At 47.7% G+C, this 16,869-nt stretch overlaps 3 protein-coding genes across 3 annotated transcripts; 1 reads left to right on the forward strand and 2 right to left on the reverse strand.

Moving 5' to 3' along the window:
- Nucleotides 1-471: 471 nt before the first annotated feature.
- Nucleotides 472-3,977, forward strand: LOC123080146 (scarecrow-like protein 1). Its single transcript, XM_044503033.1, has 4 exons — nucleotides 472-650; nucleotides 1,645-3,050; nucleotides 3,235-3,390; nucleotides 3,496-3,977. Exons 2-4 carry the CDS (start codon nucleotides 1,747-1,749, stop codon nucleotides 3,692-3,694), a joined length of 1,659 nt encoding a protein of 552 aa, XP_044358968.1. The 5' UTR covers nucleotides 472-650; nucleotides 1,645-1,746; the 3' UTR covers nucleotides 3,695-3,977.
- A 1,314-nt stretch (nucleotides 3,978-5,291) lies between these two features.
- On the reverse strand, nucleotides 5,292-10,747 carry LOC123080147 (5' exonuclease Apollo). The gene is made up of 5 exons (XM_044503034.1): nucleotides 10,477-10,747; nucleotides 10,281-10,386; nucleotides 7,409-7,620; nucleotides 7,099-7,305; nucleotides 5,292-6,739 (listed from the first exon to the last, which is right to left on the reverse strand). Exons 1-5 carry the CDS (start codon nucleotides 10,672-10,674, stop codon nucleotides 5,552-5,554), a joined length of 1,911 nt encoding a protein of 636 aa, XP_044358969.1. The 5' UTR covers nucleotides 10,675-10,747; the 3' UTR covers nucleotides 5,292-5,551.
- Nucleotides 10,748-12,317: 1,570 nt separating this feature from the next.
- On the reverse strand, nucleotides 12,318-14,970 carry LOC123080148 (bidirectional sugar transporter SWEET1a; the record flags this gene model as incomplete). Its single annotated transcript, XM_044503035.1, is given in 6 exon segments — nucleotides 12,318-12,815; nucleotides 13,078-13,197; nucleotides 13,311-13,590; nucleotides 14,223-14,318; nucleotides 14,777-14,813; nucleotides 14,924-14,970. Coding segments are annotated over 6 exon segments (810 nt in total). The 3' UTR covers nucleotides 12,318-12,575.
- Between the last annotated feature and the right edge of the window lie 1,899 nt (nucleotides 14,971-16,869).

A 16,869-nucleotide genomic window follows, 5' to 3' on the forward strand; every position in this document is an offset into this window, starting at 1 on the left:
GTTCGGTAACATGGGCCCCATTCCTGATAGTCGTTGATCCTATCCCGGCCTAACAGATATCAAAACCCTAGGTTTGACGTTTCATAGATTTCGACCGGGCGTCTGGCGTTAGGTGATCGACATACCCGTCGATAGCAAGGCGCGAGTGTTGACTTCACGACCCTCGGTGACAAACCTTCCCTGGAATGCATCCATGCTAATCAACGCACACGAAATCAGACGCTTGAAAACATTTGCGGTGGCACGCACGTTGACCTCCTACCACACACACGTATAACCGCGATGGAGCAGGAGGCGCGGAGAGCTACTTCGCCAAAGTCGCGCGTCCAAAGCCCGTGCGACAAAAAACAGAGTTCTCCGTGGGCGGCGCAGAGGATCCCGGGCGGAGCCGGCGGTCGTCGCACAGACCGCGTCCCACCGTATGACATCTCGGACTTTGGCGCCCCCACTCCCTATCCCCGAACCAACCAACCCACCCACCCAACCCCAACCCCAACCCATTCCTTTCCTTCTTCCCATCCTCTTCCTCCTCCCCCTCCCCCTCCCTCTCCTTCCCATTCCCGTCGAGCTGCCCTCCCTATCCGCCCTTTGCCGCCTCTCCGTCCGGTCTCCGCTTCCCTGCTCGCGCCGCCCGGCCGGCTAATCACCCCGTGAGTACTTCCCGCCGCCTCCCTGTCTCTCTGCAAGCAAGGCCGTTGCTGTTTGCTGCCGCTCTATCGATTTCTTGCTCGCGCGCGCGTCCTTGTCTCTGGGGATATTCTTGGGGCGGTTTCGTCTGGTCGGAGTTCTTGATTGGTATGTTCGTGCCTGTGCTGTTTGGGAGGCCTCGTCGTGTAGGGTCAAGCTATGGTTCTTGGGGTTGCGTGTAGAGCCGGCCTGCTTGGGCCTTGGGGTCCCATGCTGCCATCGTGATGTTCAGAGGAGAAAGCAGCACCTTGTTTGATGCATAGTTCATGATTATTTTTTTGTCAATTGGCATGTCATGCGCTCTGATAAGAACGAATACTTCCAAGATTTCTGTTTTTTTTTTTTGCATCCCAATAGATTTAAGCAGCTTGCTGGTTCAGGCTTCATCAAAGATCGAGCAAGATTTGTGCAGATTTATCTTCTTTTTTGGCGAGCATATCGTGTTACTTGGGATTTTTCACACCAAAAAAATTGTTTGTGGTGCAAATGAGCCGTACTTGGCTGATATTTTGTCTCCGCGTTTCTTGCGTATTAGTCTAAGATTTATAAATCGGCTACTTGTAGATATGATTATTCTCGCCTAGTATTCTTTAAGACCTGGCAATCGGTGGTCAAGTCGTCGTTGCAAGTTAGGCAGTATTTTTCTGGCATTTAGTGGCCTACCATGTCCTGCGAGCTACTCCACTTGCTAGTTGCTAAATGTTTTATCAAAAAATAACTTGCAACATGCTATACAGAATTCGAGCTTCCCTCAATTAACGAGTGATTTCGATTGGATTACTTGTTAGGTATGGCTATGACCTTATTTTCAACAAGTTAGGTATGCGAACAGGGAATCTACTGGACTGAAAAAACAACAGGAACATCATCAAATGGCATCCTGTTAACAAGTAGCGCCATGTATTTCAGCTCATTGTTATTTAGAGAGGCTGCTGATCCTTTCTTGTCTTATTGTAGGCATTACAGAAATTGCACTGGGTTGGACCTAATCTGAGGTTCTGAAGAAAGAAGGCCTCAGGATATTTAGCTTGGCAGGCCCAGAGGTGCTTGAGAGAAGCTATGTCTTTTGTCGGGCGAGTAGACCCGTCAACGACATACGCGGATAATATTTATGTGCATAAATTTGGCGCACCCAACTCAAACTTTGCTGCAAGAAGATTTGGCTCTGATACGCAGTTGTTCCGTTATGGCCCTGAACCATTCAATTCCGAGGACTATGGACATATGGGTTTCCCTGAAGCACCATCTGCTGCATTCCAGAACTCCTTCTACAATCAGCAGGCCTCACTAACGCCCTGCTCCGATGCGGAAAAAGACTCACCGGTGTTCTCCAATGTGTCTCAACAGAACTCCCAGTCTATATCAGATAATCAGAGTTCTGGACTTGAAGTAGAGTTCGATGATGAGATCAGGCTGAAGCTTCAAGAGCTGGAGCATGCTTTACTTGATGATGGAGATGACATCTTGTTCGAAATTTCCCAGGCGGGTTGCATCAGTGATGAATGGGCCGATCCCATGAAGGATGTCTTGCTTGCAACTTCTCCGAAAGAATCGGAATCAAGCATTAGTTGTGCAGGTAGCAACAGCGGAGAAGCACGGACCCCAAAGCAGTTGCTCTTTGACTGTGCCACGGCATTAGCTGAATATAACGTAGATGAAGCACAGGCAATCATAACGGACCTCCGGCAGATGGTCTCAATCCAAGGGGACCCTTCTCACAGGATTGCAGCTTATCTGGTGGAGGGCCTTGCTGCAAGAATAGTAGCTTCAGGGACGGGCATCTACAAGGCATTGACATGCAAGGACCCTCCAACCCTGTATCAGCTGTCAGCAATGCAAATCCTCTTTGAGATCTGCCCATGCTATCGATTTGGTTTCATGGCTGCTAATTATGCCATACTTGAAGCCTGCAAAGGCGAAGAAAGGATGCATATTATAGACTTTGACATCAATCAAGGCAGCCAGTATATTACACTGATGCAGTTTATGAAAGATGATGCAAACAAGCCACGCCATTTGAGAATAACTGGTGTGGATGATCACGAGACAGTACAGAGGACTGTTGGAGGTCTGAAGGTCATTGGGCAACGCCTGGAGAAGCTTGCGGAGGACTGCGGAATATCTTTTGAGTTCAGGGCAGTGGGTGCCGACATCGGGGATGTTACACCTGCAATGCTAGATTGCCGTCCCGGGGAAGCACTAGTTGTGAATTTTGCATTCCAGCTGCACCACCTTCCTGATGAAAGTGTTTCGATCATGAACGAACGGGATCAGCTCCTTCGTATGGTGAAGGGCCTTCAACCAAAGCTTGTGACCCTGGTTGAGCAGGATGCCAATACCAATACTGCTCCATTTCAGACAAGGTTAGTTATCTCATTATCCAATTCTATTGCGGCAGTAATTTTGGTTCTTTATGGATTGGGTAGTTTCTCCACATCCTTTCTAGACATTAAATAATGTTCCTTTGTAGATTCTGTCTATTAACTCTTGTGTTTCTCTTCCAACTGCCGAGCCCCTAAAAATACCTGAAACATCTGACTTTCACAGGTTCCGTGAGGTCTATGACTACTACTCCGCTCTTTTCGATTCACTGGACGCAACACTTCCAAGGGAAAGTCCGGACAGAATGAATGTGGAGAGGCAGTGCCTTGCTAGAGAAATTGTTAACATCTTGGCTTGCGAAGGCCCTGATCGCGTGGAGAGGTAATTCCAGTGCTGCTGTCTACTCATACGTCATGCAAATTCTTCTTCCAAATTATGCATACCACAAACTCCATGTGGCTGACAGTGAAGTTGTTTATACTCCAGGTACGAAGTTGCTGGGAAATGGAGGGCGAGAATGACGATGGCTGGATTCGCACCGTGCCCATTTAGCAGCAACGTCATCGGAGGAATAAGATCGCTGCTGAGCTCGTACTGCGACAGGTACAAGTTCGAGGAGGACCATGGGGGACTTCACTTCGGCTGGGGAGAGAAAACGCTCATCGTCGCCTCCGCGTGGCAATAGGCCGAGCTCGCTGACTTGGGTTGCATTAGCACTGCTGTATTTTAGGAGCTTCTGGTGCAGAGATTGTAAAAAGGGTGTGAACCACGGAGGAGTTCTTGGCTGATCTTATCTAATTTTAGGAGTCTGCTTGTCAGAATAATTGAGTTTGGCTGATCGCCCGGGTGAACCATGTTGTGCTGCTGCAGCAACTGGTTGTGTTGTTGTATTCTGGGATAGAATCATGACATGTCGACTCTGCTCCATGTATAAATCTATTTATGTTGCTAGAACATACTCCTAAGTACGTACAATGTTGTGTCTGTTTGGGAACTAGAACATGCAGTAATATATATAGGACGCCAGTTTGGGACACCTAGGTGTCTGGGCACCTTGCCTCTTCATCGTTGGATCGTGTTCAGCGATTGATTTGGAAACCAATAAAAATGCATCAATTGCTAGTTAATTTGGCAGGCTTTAATTCGTGGACCGTCCCATGCATGCATGTCACGTGATAAAAAGACAGGGTATTAATATGTAGGTCGACATTTATTACTTTCTTATATAGCATGTATTTTGCCCTTGTATAACAGATCAAGTTAGGAATGGGTATGTATGACGCAAGATTTCATTGGATATATACGCACCCTGAAAATGCACATAATTTTGGTAGTAGGTATTGCATACCCATATTAGATAATTAAAAAATAAAATAAAACATAATTAGTTCTAAAAATAAATTATTGGGTATATACGTACCCGCATGTGTACATAATTACATGAGTAGGTATTAGATACCCGTATTTGTACATAATATCATTAATGGTATTTTTTATGGTATCGTTAGTAGGTATTCAATACCCATATATTTACATAAATTATTGGGTATATACGTACCCGATATGTACATAATTTCGTTAATAGGTATTAAATACTCATATTAAATAGTTAAAAAAATAGAACGTAATAGCTCAGAGAATAATTTACTGGGTATATATACCCGTGTATGCACATAATTTTATTACTAAGTATTAGATACCCGTATTAGATAGTTAGGAAACAAAAATACGCGTATTAGATACTAATAGTAGTTCAGAAGAAAATAAAATATTACTTTGATTTATTGTATGGCAAGTCTTGCATGCCTAATAGTTAAAAATGAAAATAAAATGTAAACACAGAAAGTCTTGCATGCCTAATAGTTAAAAATGAAAATAAAATGTAAACACGGAAAGTCTTGCATGAAGAATAATTAGGAAACAAATCAAACATTCATTGTGCGGCTGTACATACCTAAAACAATCAAGATGCCCGGGCACCTAGGTGTCCCAGTTAATTTACCTATATAGGACATATAGGTGCCCACGCTTGGCCACAGATTTCTGTCTATCAATACAATCATGTAAATACTTGCAAAAGCCCATCCAGATTTTTCTTATAACCAATAGAGTAGTTGCCAGCAGTTCGGCCACAGGTTTCTACCAAAAAATGGTAGAATAAAAACATTTATTTATCTTAGAGTAATCTTGTGAAATTACAACAGCTTGATGTACAACATAACATTTCAAAATCCATATATCAAATACATACACACATATGCTCTCCAGATATATTCGTCAAATGGTAGAATAAAAACATTTATTTATCTTTGAGTAATCTTGTGAAATTACAACAGCTTGATCTACAACATAACATTTCAAAATCCATATATCAAATACATACACACATATGCTCTCCAGATATATTCGTCAAAGTAATTTAGCTGACAACACTGTAATCTCAAGAATCTGAATACTTCACGGTCCATATTTGTCTATATTTGCCGTATGTGCTATAAAATATATCTCATATTGAAGGCAAGGTATAAGCTCAATCTTATCTTCAAGGTAGGCTGTGCCGTGAATTCAACGAGCTATAATCAGAGCCAGGTCGTCTTTTGACCCGTTTAGTGGATTCCAAAAGTCCAACAAGAGACGGGAGAGGATGCGGGACAGGGACATTCCTCGATCTGTACAGCCTCTTCAGACTCGCATGCAAAGATTTCGATGATCCAATGACACACAGGTGGTCCGTTTGACAATCTGTTACTTCTGCATTTTTGACCATGCGAAGACTTGAACTTTCCGTAGTGCTGATAGATATTGGTTCTATTATAATGTCAGACTTTTCCGGTTGATCAGGCACTACTGATATATTGTGTTGAACAGTAGGCAAAGGTTGAACTGCAAATGCTTCTGGTAGGGTTGGGGATGCTTTACCCTGACAGGAGGGAGCCACATCTCCAGCTTCAGCACACTGACAGGAGGGCGCCACATCTCCAGCTTCCACACAATCTTGTTGGGAAGCTGGGGCTTGCTTTGTGATTAAATCCATAGCAGAATATGTTTCAACATTTTTGCTGCTATCATGAAGCAAATCTTCCGGTGCACAGAATCTGGTTTGTTCAGCTGCAGCAATGTACTGGTGGCACAACTCTTCTTTCATTATGTCAATCGCTTGAGAACCAAATCTTGCTCTTCCAAACAATGTAATATCTGGTTCTTCAACCGGCGGGGATGGCACAAATTGCAGTTCAAGTGTGCTAACATCAAAATCTGTGCATTCTTCACTGGCAGAAGTTGGATGATCATCATCAACAAAAGTTGAGAGATCTTCATCTGGCTGCGTGCAAGAAGCAAGCACCGACGAGGGTGAGGTTACTGACTTTTGAAGAGGATCCCTGAATATCTTCCACAATGGATCATTAGTTGTCAAGCGAGTCTTGAAACAATGTTTCTTCACATAGCTCAGCTCCATGGCAAAGCATGGGGGAGTTGTTGAGATGACCCATTGAGGTTGAAGAAGTTGCATCGCCTGCTCCAACTCGTCACGGGAAGAGTGAATGGAGAAACAGACATGCCAGATCCCAAAATCATCCTGCTGAGCTTCTGTTAGGCTGGGTTTCTGGTTTCGACCACAGGCATACCACTGCGTTGAGGGGCGGATAAATAAAGGCTCCGGCTGAAGACTAGCCCTTGCCCCTTCAAGCTTTTTACTTGCATTATCATACAAATGGTGGAATCCAACTATCTGTGGAAATAAAAATGGTTAAAGCCAAGATAGTAGAAAGAAAAAATTACCTACTTTACATGCAATATACATCAGATGAATTGGTTGAATCCAACTATCTGTTGAGTTAACAGAGTTAGAACCAACAAAGTAAAAAAAGAAAGAATAGAAGTACTCTGTGACAATACACATAAGAACAGCAGTGACACGAATTAAGAATTTTACTATTCAAAATTGGTTACAGAATTTGCATTATTGTTTTCAGTAACAGCTTTAGAGAATTTGGTACTGGCATTTATTCAATCATACAAGTGTTCAGCAGTCCTGACAGGTTAGCGGTATGTGAATTAAAACAGAATGAATGTCATCGAGTAACACACCTGAAAGCGACAAGATGGATCATCAGTGATGATCTCAGGGGCTGTGAGTGACAGAGCTTTAAAACAATCTGAATTCCTTCTCGTGTCAACATAAATTTTCGATCCAAATGTCCTGGACACCTCAACTAGGATCTCTTCGTGACCAAGAAGGTCACAAGCAAGATATACAAAAGGTGCATCCGGATGCTTCCATATACAAGCTATAACCTGCATTTACTGAATCATTTCAAAACGGTGACTTCCCCGCTGTCATAACTACAGCCCCCCAGGCAATGACAAGAACATTTAAAACCTCAGAGCAGAGGATAACCTGCTGGATTGCCAACTCCTTGCTTGGTAGTTTGAGGAAGCATTTGGAAAATGTGCAGTCCAGGAACACGAAGTCTAACCGACAAACATTTTCTTTCCCTTTCTTTGCTATGTATTTCAGTGGCAAGTTCTGAGCACAATCTGGTGTAAGTCGGCAGTCGCCCGTGTGCAGTATGCTACCGAATTCACCCTCAAACAAGAACATAACTGCCCCTGAAATCAGAGGGAACGGCAACAGTTAGTGCCAAAGGCCAAATTCCCAATTTCCAGGGTGCATTTTATGATATCATTAATATAGCAAAACATATGCAGATATGCTCGAGCTTGTCATTAATAGGGTTAAAGAAACTTGATTAGAGGTGTTGTGCCAAATCTGGTAAGTGGTAACATCAGTTCTAGCCATGCTTCAATGTACTGATGACACAGTGTTTCTGTTTGAGGTTGATTTATCTGGTTTAAAAATATTCGTTCACAAGAGTGAAATATGTTGTTTGGGAGAATCTAATCAGGGCAGGGAACAGTATATGGATTTTTTACTTGTGTGGAGGCGGTTCTGCCTATGAAATATCTAGGGGGTCCCCTACTCAAGAAAAGATCAACACATAGTGACTGGAAGAGAAATAAATAAAAGGTAGAGGGTAAACTGGGCACATCGCAGAGGAAGTTTCTCTCCAATGAGGGGAGCGATCATGTCTCCATTTGAATTATCTACAGTTTTTTTTTCCAGATAGAAACTGTTGTGGCAAGACAGGAAGGGGGGACAGAAACATCAGCTGGTAAATTGTAATGCTGGAGATATGTCGGAGTAAATGACCACGGGTAGCCTTATCAGCCCCCCATGGTATTTCAAGACATCGGGGCTGGCTGCGCCCCTCAAATATCAAAGACAAAGGACTGCCTCCCTGGGGCCGGCTGGTCCAAATGGCCAGCTGCCAGGAGGCGGCGGAATCCAGAAGGCGGCCACGAGGTGGGCCGACTCCTAGCAGGCGGCTCCACGTTCCCTTGAAGTTAGCACCTCATTACAACGACGGGAGGGGCGTGGCTACAGTGCAGCCTGCCACCCCCGAATCCAGGGCAGAACGTGGCCACAGTGCAGCGTACCCGGCGGACATCCCCAGCCCGGCGCAACACTGTTGCCACGCCGCTCATGACATCATCCATGGCAGAGGAGGCCATGCTCCCATGACGGGCTGTCAGTACGGCCTGCAGGCAGTGGGCCCTACTTGTCCGTGACATGCCAGAAGGCGGCGAAGCCCTGACCAATCGGCACAGAGGGGGACCAAGCAGGCGGCCCTCCCCCTCCATTGGAGTTTGTGCGCCATTAACCAGATTAGACGGGATATGGCTACAGTGAGCGCCCGCCAGGCGGCGGGACTGTAGCCACGCTCCCCACGACAAAGCTTCCGTCATCAGAGGCGAGGCTACAGTGCAGAGCAGCCGACAGGACCCATAGGCGGCGGGCCCTGCCTGTCGGCGGAGAACACGGCAGCCGGCGGGACCCATCAGGCGGCGGGCCCCAGCAGCCAGCGGAGAAGCCGGAGACCAAAGACACTGACGGCCGGGTCCTACACCCGGCCGGATTACCATTGTACCCCTGGGGGGTAGGCCTATATAAACCCCCCCAGGCGACCCCATGCAAAGGGCTCAGATCCTGAGAAAACACACACACCACGTAGGGAGAAAGGAGTAGAGCTAGCCTTGTTCTTCTTCTTCCCCTAGCCAAACAGCTCAAGGAGCAAGCTTGTAGCTACCTTGTTGAGATAGTGATCATGCGGAGACCCCGCAGAGCAGGACTAGGGGTGTTATCTCCTAGGAGAGCCCCGAACCTGGGTAAGATTCGCCGGCGTAGGCGATCTCGCCCAATCCCGTTTCTAGAGCCTGGCGACGTACTTATGTCCCCATCCATGATAAGCCATCCCTTGGCATATGTCGCTCCATATCCCCGACAAGATAATAACATCATTTTGTGCATTCATTTTTCCATCGTTAGACATGCCTGGGGTGCACCAAAATGTGTTTTGGATATTGACATTGAGATAAGTTCAGTAGCAAATTTATATGGTTGGGTGCTAAATTTGCAAGGGTCTCACAGGGGGCGGTTAGCTGTAGGGTAGCTGCTCACATTTTGTTGATTTGGACATATCATAATGCAGCTTGCTTTCGTAACGTGTTTCCTTATGACCCAACTAGTCTTGTAGCGAAAACGGCTCATTGGTTGAACTTTTACTCTGGATTACATAAAGGCATAAAGCAGGTGTGCGCTCAATGCAGTGCTGAGGGGCAAGCTTATTTCTGCAACTGGTGTTTGAGTTCTTCAATCGGAGGCGGGGGTCAGCGCTGATGGTTGAGGATTGCCGTAACTGAGTGTTTCTGGTGAGCGTAGCTGGGAATCATCGGCCGTGGTCCATGGAGACACTTTGAGGCAAACGCTTTGCATCTGTATCTCGTTTTTGTGGTGCTCTTTTGGTCCGGCTATTATGCTACTGTTGTGCTTCTAAAAACGTTGAGAGCCTGCTTAGATCTCCCAGTAGCTGCCAAGGGTGATGCTACACCGGGAGGGGCTAGCTTGATGATGTGGTGTTTCATTTTGCATTTGAGAACTTGGGAGCTGACTATTTATCAGTTTCAGAAATGAAAGCAGTACTGATTTATGCACTAGCAAGTTGAATCTTAGGTACGATGCATTTCAGAACTTGGGAGCTGGCTGTTTATCAGTTTCAGAAATGAAAGCAGGATTGATTTATGCACCAGCAAGTTCAATCTTATGTACGGCGCATTTGTAGTAGTAGGATTGATTTATCCACTAGCAAGCTCAATCTTACAGAGTGCTGTAACACGATGAGCAGACCAAACAAGGATAAAACAACAATTACCAGGGCAGTGGTTGGCATCGTACGCGGTGACGGAGAAGGCGCCGGCGGGGTCATCCACCTTGAACGTCCTCCCCACCTCGACCTCCACGAACTCCCCCTGGTCCAGCTGCAACACGGCCGCACCGCGCGAGAAATCTCAATCCACCGCAGCAAATTCAAAATCTACCGCGTCTCTCTGGGAGACAGGCTAAGGTACCTGGGGAAAGTGGCGGAGGGCGAGGGACAGGGTGAGGCGGGTGGCGTAGAGGGCGCCTCCTCCGGGGTCGGCCCCGGCGCCGGCGCCGACGAGGTGGTCCCGGTGCGCGTGGGTGAGGAAGCGGTGGCGCCGGCGGCGGGAGGAGGGGCCCCACGTGTCCACGGCGAAGGGGAGCCCCCGCGGCATCTCTATCGGCATCCTCCCCGGAACTTTGTGAAATTGCGGGCGGGCCCTCCTCCGCTTCCTCGGAAGCGCGCCGCTTCGTCGGGAGTTGGTTGGGTCGGTTTTATATTCCTCGAGTGGGAAGAGTGTTCTCCTTCCGCTGGAAGGAAGAGAAATGGGTTCGTGGATTCGGGTTCTCACTTCAGTTTAGTGGCCGGACCGAGGCCCAGGACCCGCTAACTTGCCGCCTTTGCTAAGTTCGTAAGTTGGCTGGCACTGACAGGTGGGCCCACATGCCAGTGCTCTGTCTTTTGCCCGCCAGGGCTTGGGCCTTCCCATTCTGCTTCCTCTGGGCCTAACAACTAACTATTGCAATTTCAAAGTTCAAAAAAAAAAAAAACTCGGTCCAGTGGAATGGATGTAATTGTATGGATGCGGCTATTCTGCACCCGGGCTCAGATGAGGCCGGATGTGAACAGTAAAAGCGTTTGAAATAGTAAAAAATGTAAATAATTTTGTGATGCAAGATGCTTATGTGCGTGTTGTCCGTGTAAAATTTGGTGAAGTCTGGACATTCGAGGAGCTCGTGATGAAAAAGATAGATTTTGGGTGTCTGAGAAACTTTTGAAAACAACACTATTCACATATGATTTTGACTTTTTTGTCAGGACCTCCTCGAATGTTCAAACACCCCGAAATTTTGCAGCTCCTCCAATGTCCAAACACCTGAATTTTTGCATGAACATCACGCCTTTGAGCATTTTGCACCACCCAAAAAAAATCATTTTTTTTATTTTATCGGGTGTAGATGAGCCCGGGCAAACAAGTTGAATTTTCGTCTTAAAGCATCTTCTGAGATTCTGAAATTATGGGATGAAAGTACAAGCGTCCTGTACTGCGCACAAAACACAAGAGGGGCATTCACGCGCGCCCCTCCTCTGCCGCACGCCACGCCTCGTCGTCACGACGCGCCGCGGGTTGCTGAAACGTTTTGCTGTAGTATCCTCTTGCCACCGTTCCGAACCACTGAGCTTATGTCGGGACAGTAGGCCTCCGAAATCTCACCTCTTTGAGTCATGTACGGGAGAAGGGTGATAAGGTGATAAGGTTTTTGGGAGCGCTCTGCGTGACTACTGACCAGATCATCACGGACGCTCAAGACACCACGACGACTTCTTCCCCGGCGTCGACAACCTCTTCAACAACATGGCTGGCGAGGATGTCGACCCAAGACCAATGCTTCTGCTGCTGTTTCGTACGTTCTTATGCTCTTTCTGTTTGAGGTTATGTTTGCTCTAGATGTGTTTGGTTCTAATTCATATATGCAGATGCTATTACCTTCTCTCTGTCAGATTGCATAACTTGTTTTATCTCTGCTATATTAGTCATACTTTATCTAGTATTTCTGTTAATAAAATTATTCGGTAAATTGCTCATATTTCCAACAAAATGTACGTACGTATAAAGTCATCAAGAATCAAATCAAGAAGGCAGATACCGACAATCAAAATGACAGCGTTGGACGGCAAGACACATTCAAACAGCACGGTCCGAACGGATGCGAGTGGTTTAAGAGTCCGCGTTGGAGATGCTGGTTTATTTATGAGAGGAAAGCAAAAGTTTCTTGGGTTTGTTTCCAGGGGGCAAAAACCAACTTTGATCTTTGGAGGAGTACAACACACAGAAACAGAGCAGAGGTAATTCACACTTGCAGTTACAATTTGAGATTTTCGGAGTACTGTCTCATAGCTCTCCCGTAGGCTGGCCTTTGGGGAGAGAGCACCAGCTTTCTGGCAAATGTACGTACGTACCATGTCAAGAAACAAATCAACAAGGCAGACACCGACGATCTGCTTAGCATAACAGCTCTACCAACTAATTAAGCAGCGGCCTTATGCTGCTGTCACCTCATGCACACTCTCTCTGTGCAGCGGCGGCTACACCTGGGCGGCGACCTTGTCGACGACGGCGGTGTCGTCATTGACCTTGATCTTTGCCTCGCCCATCTCCACCGCCGCGGCCGCCTTCTTGGCGTCCTCCACCTCGTCGGCCTCGTCGCCGGCGTCCTCCCCCTTGCCGGCCGGCACGGCGCCGGCAGCGGGGCCCTTGTTCTTCCGGTAGATGGCGTAGAGGATGAGCTGCATCAGGCCCAGGAAGCTCCCGCACCCGTTGGGGATCTGCATGCATGCGCGCGCGTAAAAATACGTGTCAGCTTCTTTTTTTTACTTTTGAACTACATGTTGTACTCCAGCAATGCGCCGCATGTCTCGCTGGAGCATTCAATGGCTACAGCTAGCAGTGCAGCGCACACCGTACCGGCCGTGCAGTGCATGGGTTTGCTAGTACCCATCGGCCAGCACGACATGGATGGATCATGGATCAGAACGACATGTCGATGGGATCTTGGCTTGGCAGGGGTGGAGAAGAGAGATGACGTACGTAGATGAAGGGGTCGAGGCCGAGCAGGCCGTAGATGAACCAGGAGGTGCCGCAGAGGAACACGGAGAGCGACAGCAGGAACGGCATGTACTCCACGCTCTTGGTCTTGATCACCAACCTCTGCAGTGCACACACGCATGCATGGGTCATGACTGAATACATGGATGAAAACTAGAGGTAAATCAATTACAATTAGTCTGTGTGTCTGCGTGCGTGCGTGCGTGCGTGCGTACCATGATGGAGAGCGGCGAGGCGTACATGCAGATGGAGAAGACGGTGGCGGCGAGGCCGCAGAAGACCGTGCGAGCCTTGCCGTGCAGCGCCAGCAGCGACACCAGCACCACCGTGGCGAAGATGGTGGTGACCACGCTGAGGAGGCCCAGCATCCGGATCTTGGCCTTGCGCTCCGCGAAGATGAGGAAGATGACCACGTAGATTGCCTCGATCACCGACCCCGCGCCGTTGATCGTCGTCACCAGGATGTTGTTCGGGGACACGAACGGCAGCCCGTACCTTTAATCCACCCAACAAAACCATTATTTTTACCTGCCAAACACACTGAAATCGTAACCAGAAAACCCTTTTTCCATCGAGCTAGGTGCAAAGTAGAAACACATGAACGCGAGGACACGTCACTGCCCGGCTGGCAACGCCGACAGGCCAGGGTGGCCGTGCACGAACCGTGCAGCACAAATTTATCGTTCCCGGGCCCGTGGTACCAGTCACTGTCCCGGTGCTGGTAAATGGGCCCAGCACCAGCTTTCCATCTACAGAGGAAACCGGACACAGGCTAGTCATCTACGCTAGGAGCCAACTCACGCCTGGTTCCTTTCAAAAGAAGAAAAAAAAAACTCACTCCTGGTTCCATCAGCTGCAGTGTTTCTTCTGCACTGTTCGCTCACATGTTTGAATATACATGCCCAGAACAGATCCAGCAGGTGACCCTTGCAGGTTGCAAGCACGGAATTTTTCATTGTGAATTAAGCTGCTTTTGTGAAAAATGGCATGGAAGAACCGAAGAATCAGTCGTGCATGCGAAGGCTGTGTTGTTGCCGCTACTTTTTAGAGAAAAGGCCGGTGTGTCTATCTAGCCTTCTACCGGTACCAGCAGAGTGAAGCGTGTGGGTTGGGGAGCGGTTGGTTACCATGCGGATAGGAGGCAGTTGAGCAGCGTCATGTTGTATGGCACGCCGGAGAAGTCCTCCGTCGACTTCCTCTTGATGATCCTCCAGAAGGTGACGCTGCAGCAACACAGCACACAAGGATTTCTCACCGCTCAGAAGAAAATATTAATCGAGCACGCCGAGAAAAGCAGGAAATGTAGATCAGAGCTTCAGGAAATAATTAATTAGGGGTCATCCTCCTTTTCTAAAAAAAAAATAACAACAATGGAGTGCGACATGAGAGTTAGTTAGTCTGTCTCTAGATAGATGGTACACAGATTCTAACTTTCAGTCAGCATCAAAGATCTGCAGGGTTTCATGTGCTGACTGGTTGGTTTCTCAGAACCACTCTTCGAGAAAGAACGAAATGGTGCGTGGAGAGGAAAGCAAAGTTCAGAGAAGGCTGGCACTTTCCAAGAACAGAGCGCTATATCATTCACAGGTCCTTCTGTTTCCATGTTTGTGCTCACACCGCAAGAGCTCAGCGAAAGGAAACAGAGGAAATCAAGGAGGCTATGCGCCACAGGAGCACTTACACCGGCGACAGGAAGAGGAACAGAGCGATAACATTGCCTGCCAAATGAAAAACAGCCGTCAGACTCAGACCAATCCACAAAAGAAGATGAAGAAAAAAAGAACGCCAAACAGAGGGAAGAAGAACATCGGCCATGGCGCTCGCTCACCTGAGACCCCGAAGAAGAACCTCGCGATATGCTCCATCTCGGCGCGTCTACCCCAAGAACGCGGCGGGGGAGAGGGAGAGGTTAGGTCTATCTATCCTTCTCGGCCGAGAGAGAGAGGAGGAGAGGGGGGGAGTGGAGAGGACAGAGGAGTACTCGGGCACTCAGCTGCACCGAGTAGCTCTCAGCTCCCAACGGCTCGGTAATCAGTACCGCGCTAGGCAACACGGGAGCTAGCGTTACGAATGCGGCGTGTCTTTCTCTGCGTCTGCGGTGATGTGTGGCTGGACTGAAGGGGTGCGAGAGACGATATATAGGGAACAGAGAGAGGTGAGCAGGATGCAGAGAGTGGGCTTGCTTATTCATTTCGAGCTTATCTACTCCTGCGTGACGAAAGAATGTTCGGTGGGAAACACAAATACGCTCCGACAGTGATAATTCAGCAACACTGGCACGTACTCTGTCAAAAAGAAGTTCCTATATACGTATTACAGATGGAGTACATCGTACGGTCATTAATCCATCGGTACAAGACACTGTCATTTCCTTCGGAAAAGTAACCGCTCTAACATAAGTGTCGTGAGAGTATCGTGTATGTATAAATCTCTTCAAACGACTCCAAAATCAGCAACAACCTCTAGAACTCATCTCTCCTGCCTAAAAGATTTCCGCGATTGCCCACTATGGTGGCCACTGTAGCGGATGGGAGAGGCCACCGTGAAATCGTTTCTCCCAGCTTTTAAGTCTTGAGTAGGGCACTGTATTTTGCGATTCCGAGTCGAAGAGAAGTTTTTCCGACGTCTATTTTTTTTAATCTCGAAAAGTTGCATTTTTTATTTTTCATGTTTGTTTAGGAATGGATCATCCTGTCGATTTTTATGTGGGCGATGCCGCTATACGGAGGCATTTCAATGGTCTTCGTTGGTGGCGGCACCCATACTACATTTTTGCTGGATAATTGTCTTGGATGTGGAGTTATTTGCAACCACCTCCCCGTGCTGTTCTCTCATGCTTCGAACCCTCCGCGACCATGTGACACATGATTCTCTGTGCCCCTCCCCCCCGGCGCCAATGGCCCCCTCACCCACATCGGGAAGAATCAGCTACCTCACTATCCAACGAGCTCGTCAAGATGACACTGACGGACTTCGCAAATAACAGACTAACGACATGCACGAGCCTCAAAGGCAGGCTCAACACGTCCTCCCGGTATCGAATTACTGCTTTGATGCCTTGTTCGTGGACTTTGTTTGTACACACCCCACCCCGCCCTTGGCGAGGGAGTGAAGTTCTTCGGTTGTTGCTCGTTCTGTCCCGGATCCATTCGAGATTGACGCTACAAAAGATGGAAATCCTAACTGTTGCAGAGGATGTCTGCCCCACCCGTGTCGCCCTGGAGGAAACGATGACGCATATCATCTTCGCATGTCTTATCACCGTGAGCTTTCAGGACGTTGTTCATGGTCAATACCCGGCCGATGCTCACATGAGGCTGCTCCACTGCTACCCAGCCCTGGTCAGGATCCCTTTGAGAAACGACATGGGCATTTATTCTCTTGTGATGCTCGGGTCTTTGGAAGCACCGGGTTAGTGGCGGAGCTAGCGGAGAATTGTGGAGGGTGGGGGTTGCACCTTAACGTGAGACTCTACACAAAATCCTTTAAAGATTATACCACAACTGAGAGGGCGGGGGAGGGGGACACCCTCCCATTTTTACTGTTGCTTCTTCAAATGTGTTGCGGGAGCACTACGGTGCGGAAAGCTCATCTTGCCATCTCCAACCGACACCATGCTTATCGTTGGCTCGGTTGCCTCGGCAATACATAATGTGATGAAGAGTAGTTGGTCACCGTCCCTTCTTATATGTGCTCTTTGTCCTGTAAAACTCACTTTTTTACGAACAGGTCATATATTAAGTATCACAAGTCCTTGCAAACATACCTTTATAG

Source organism: Triticum aestivum, chromosome 3D (assembly GCF_018294505.1).
Source record: "Triticum aestivum cultivar Chinese Spring chromosome 3D, IWGSC CS RefSeq v2.1, whole genome shotgun sequence".
NCBI lineage: Eukaryota > Viridiplantae > Streptophyta > Magnoliopsida > Poales > Poaceae > Triticum > Triticum aestivum.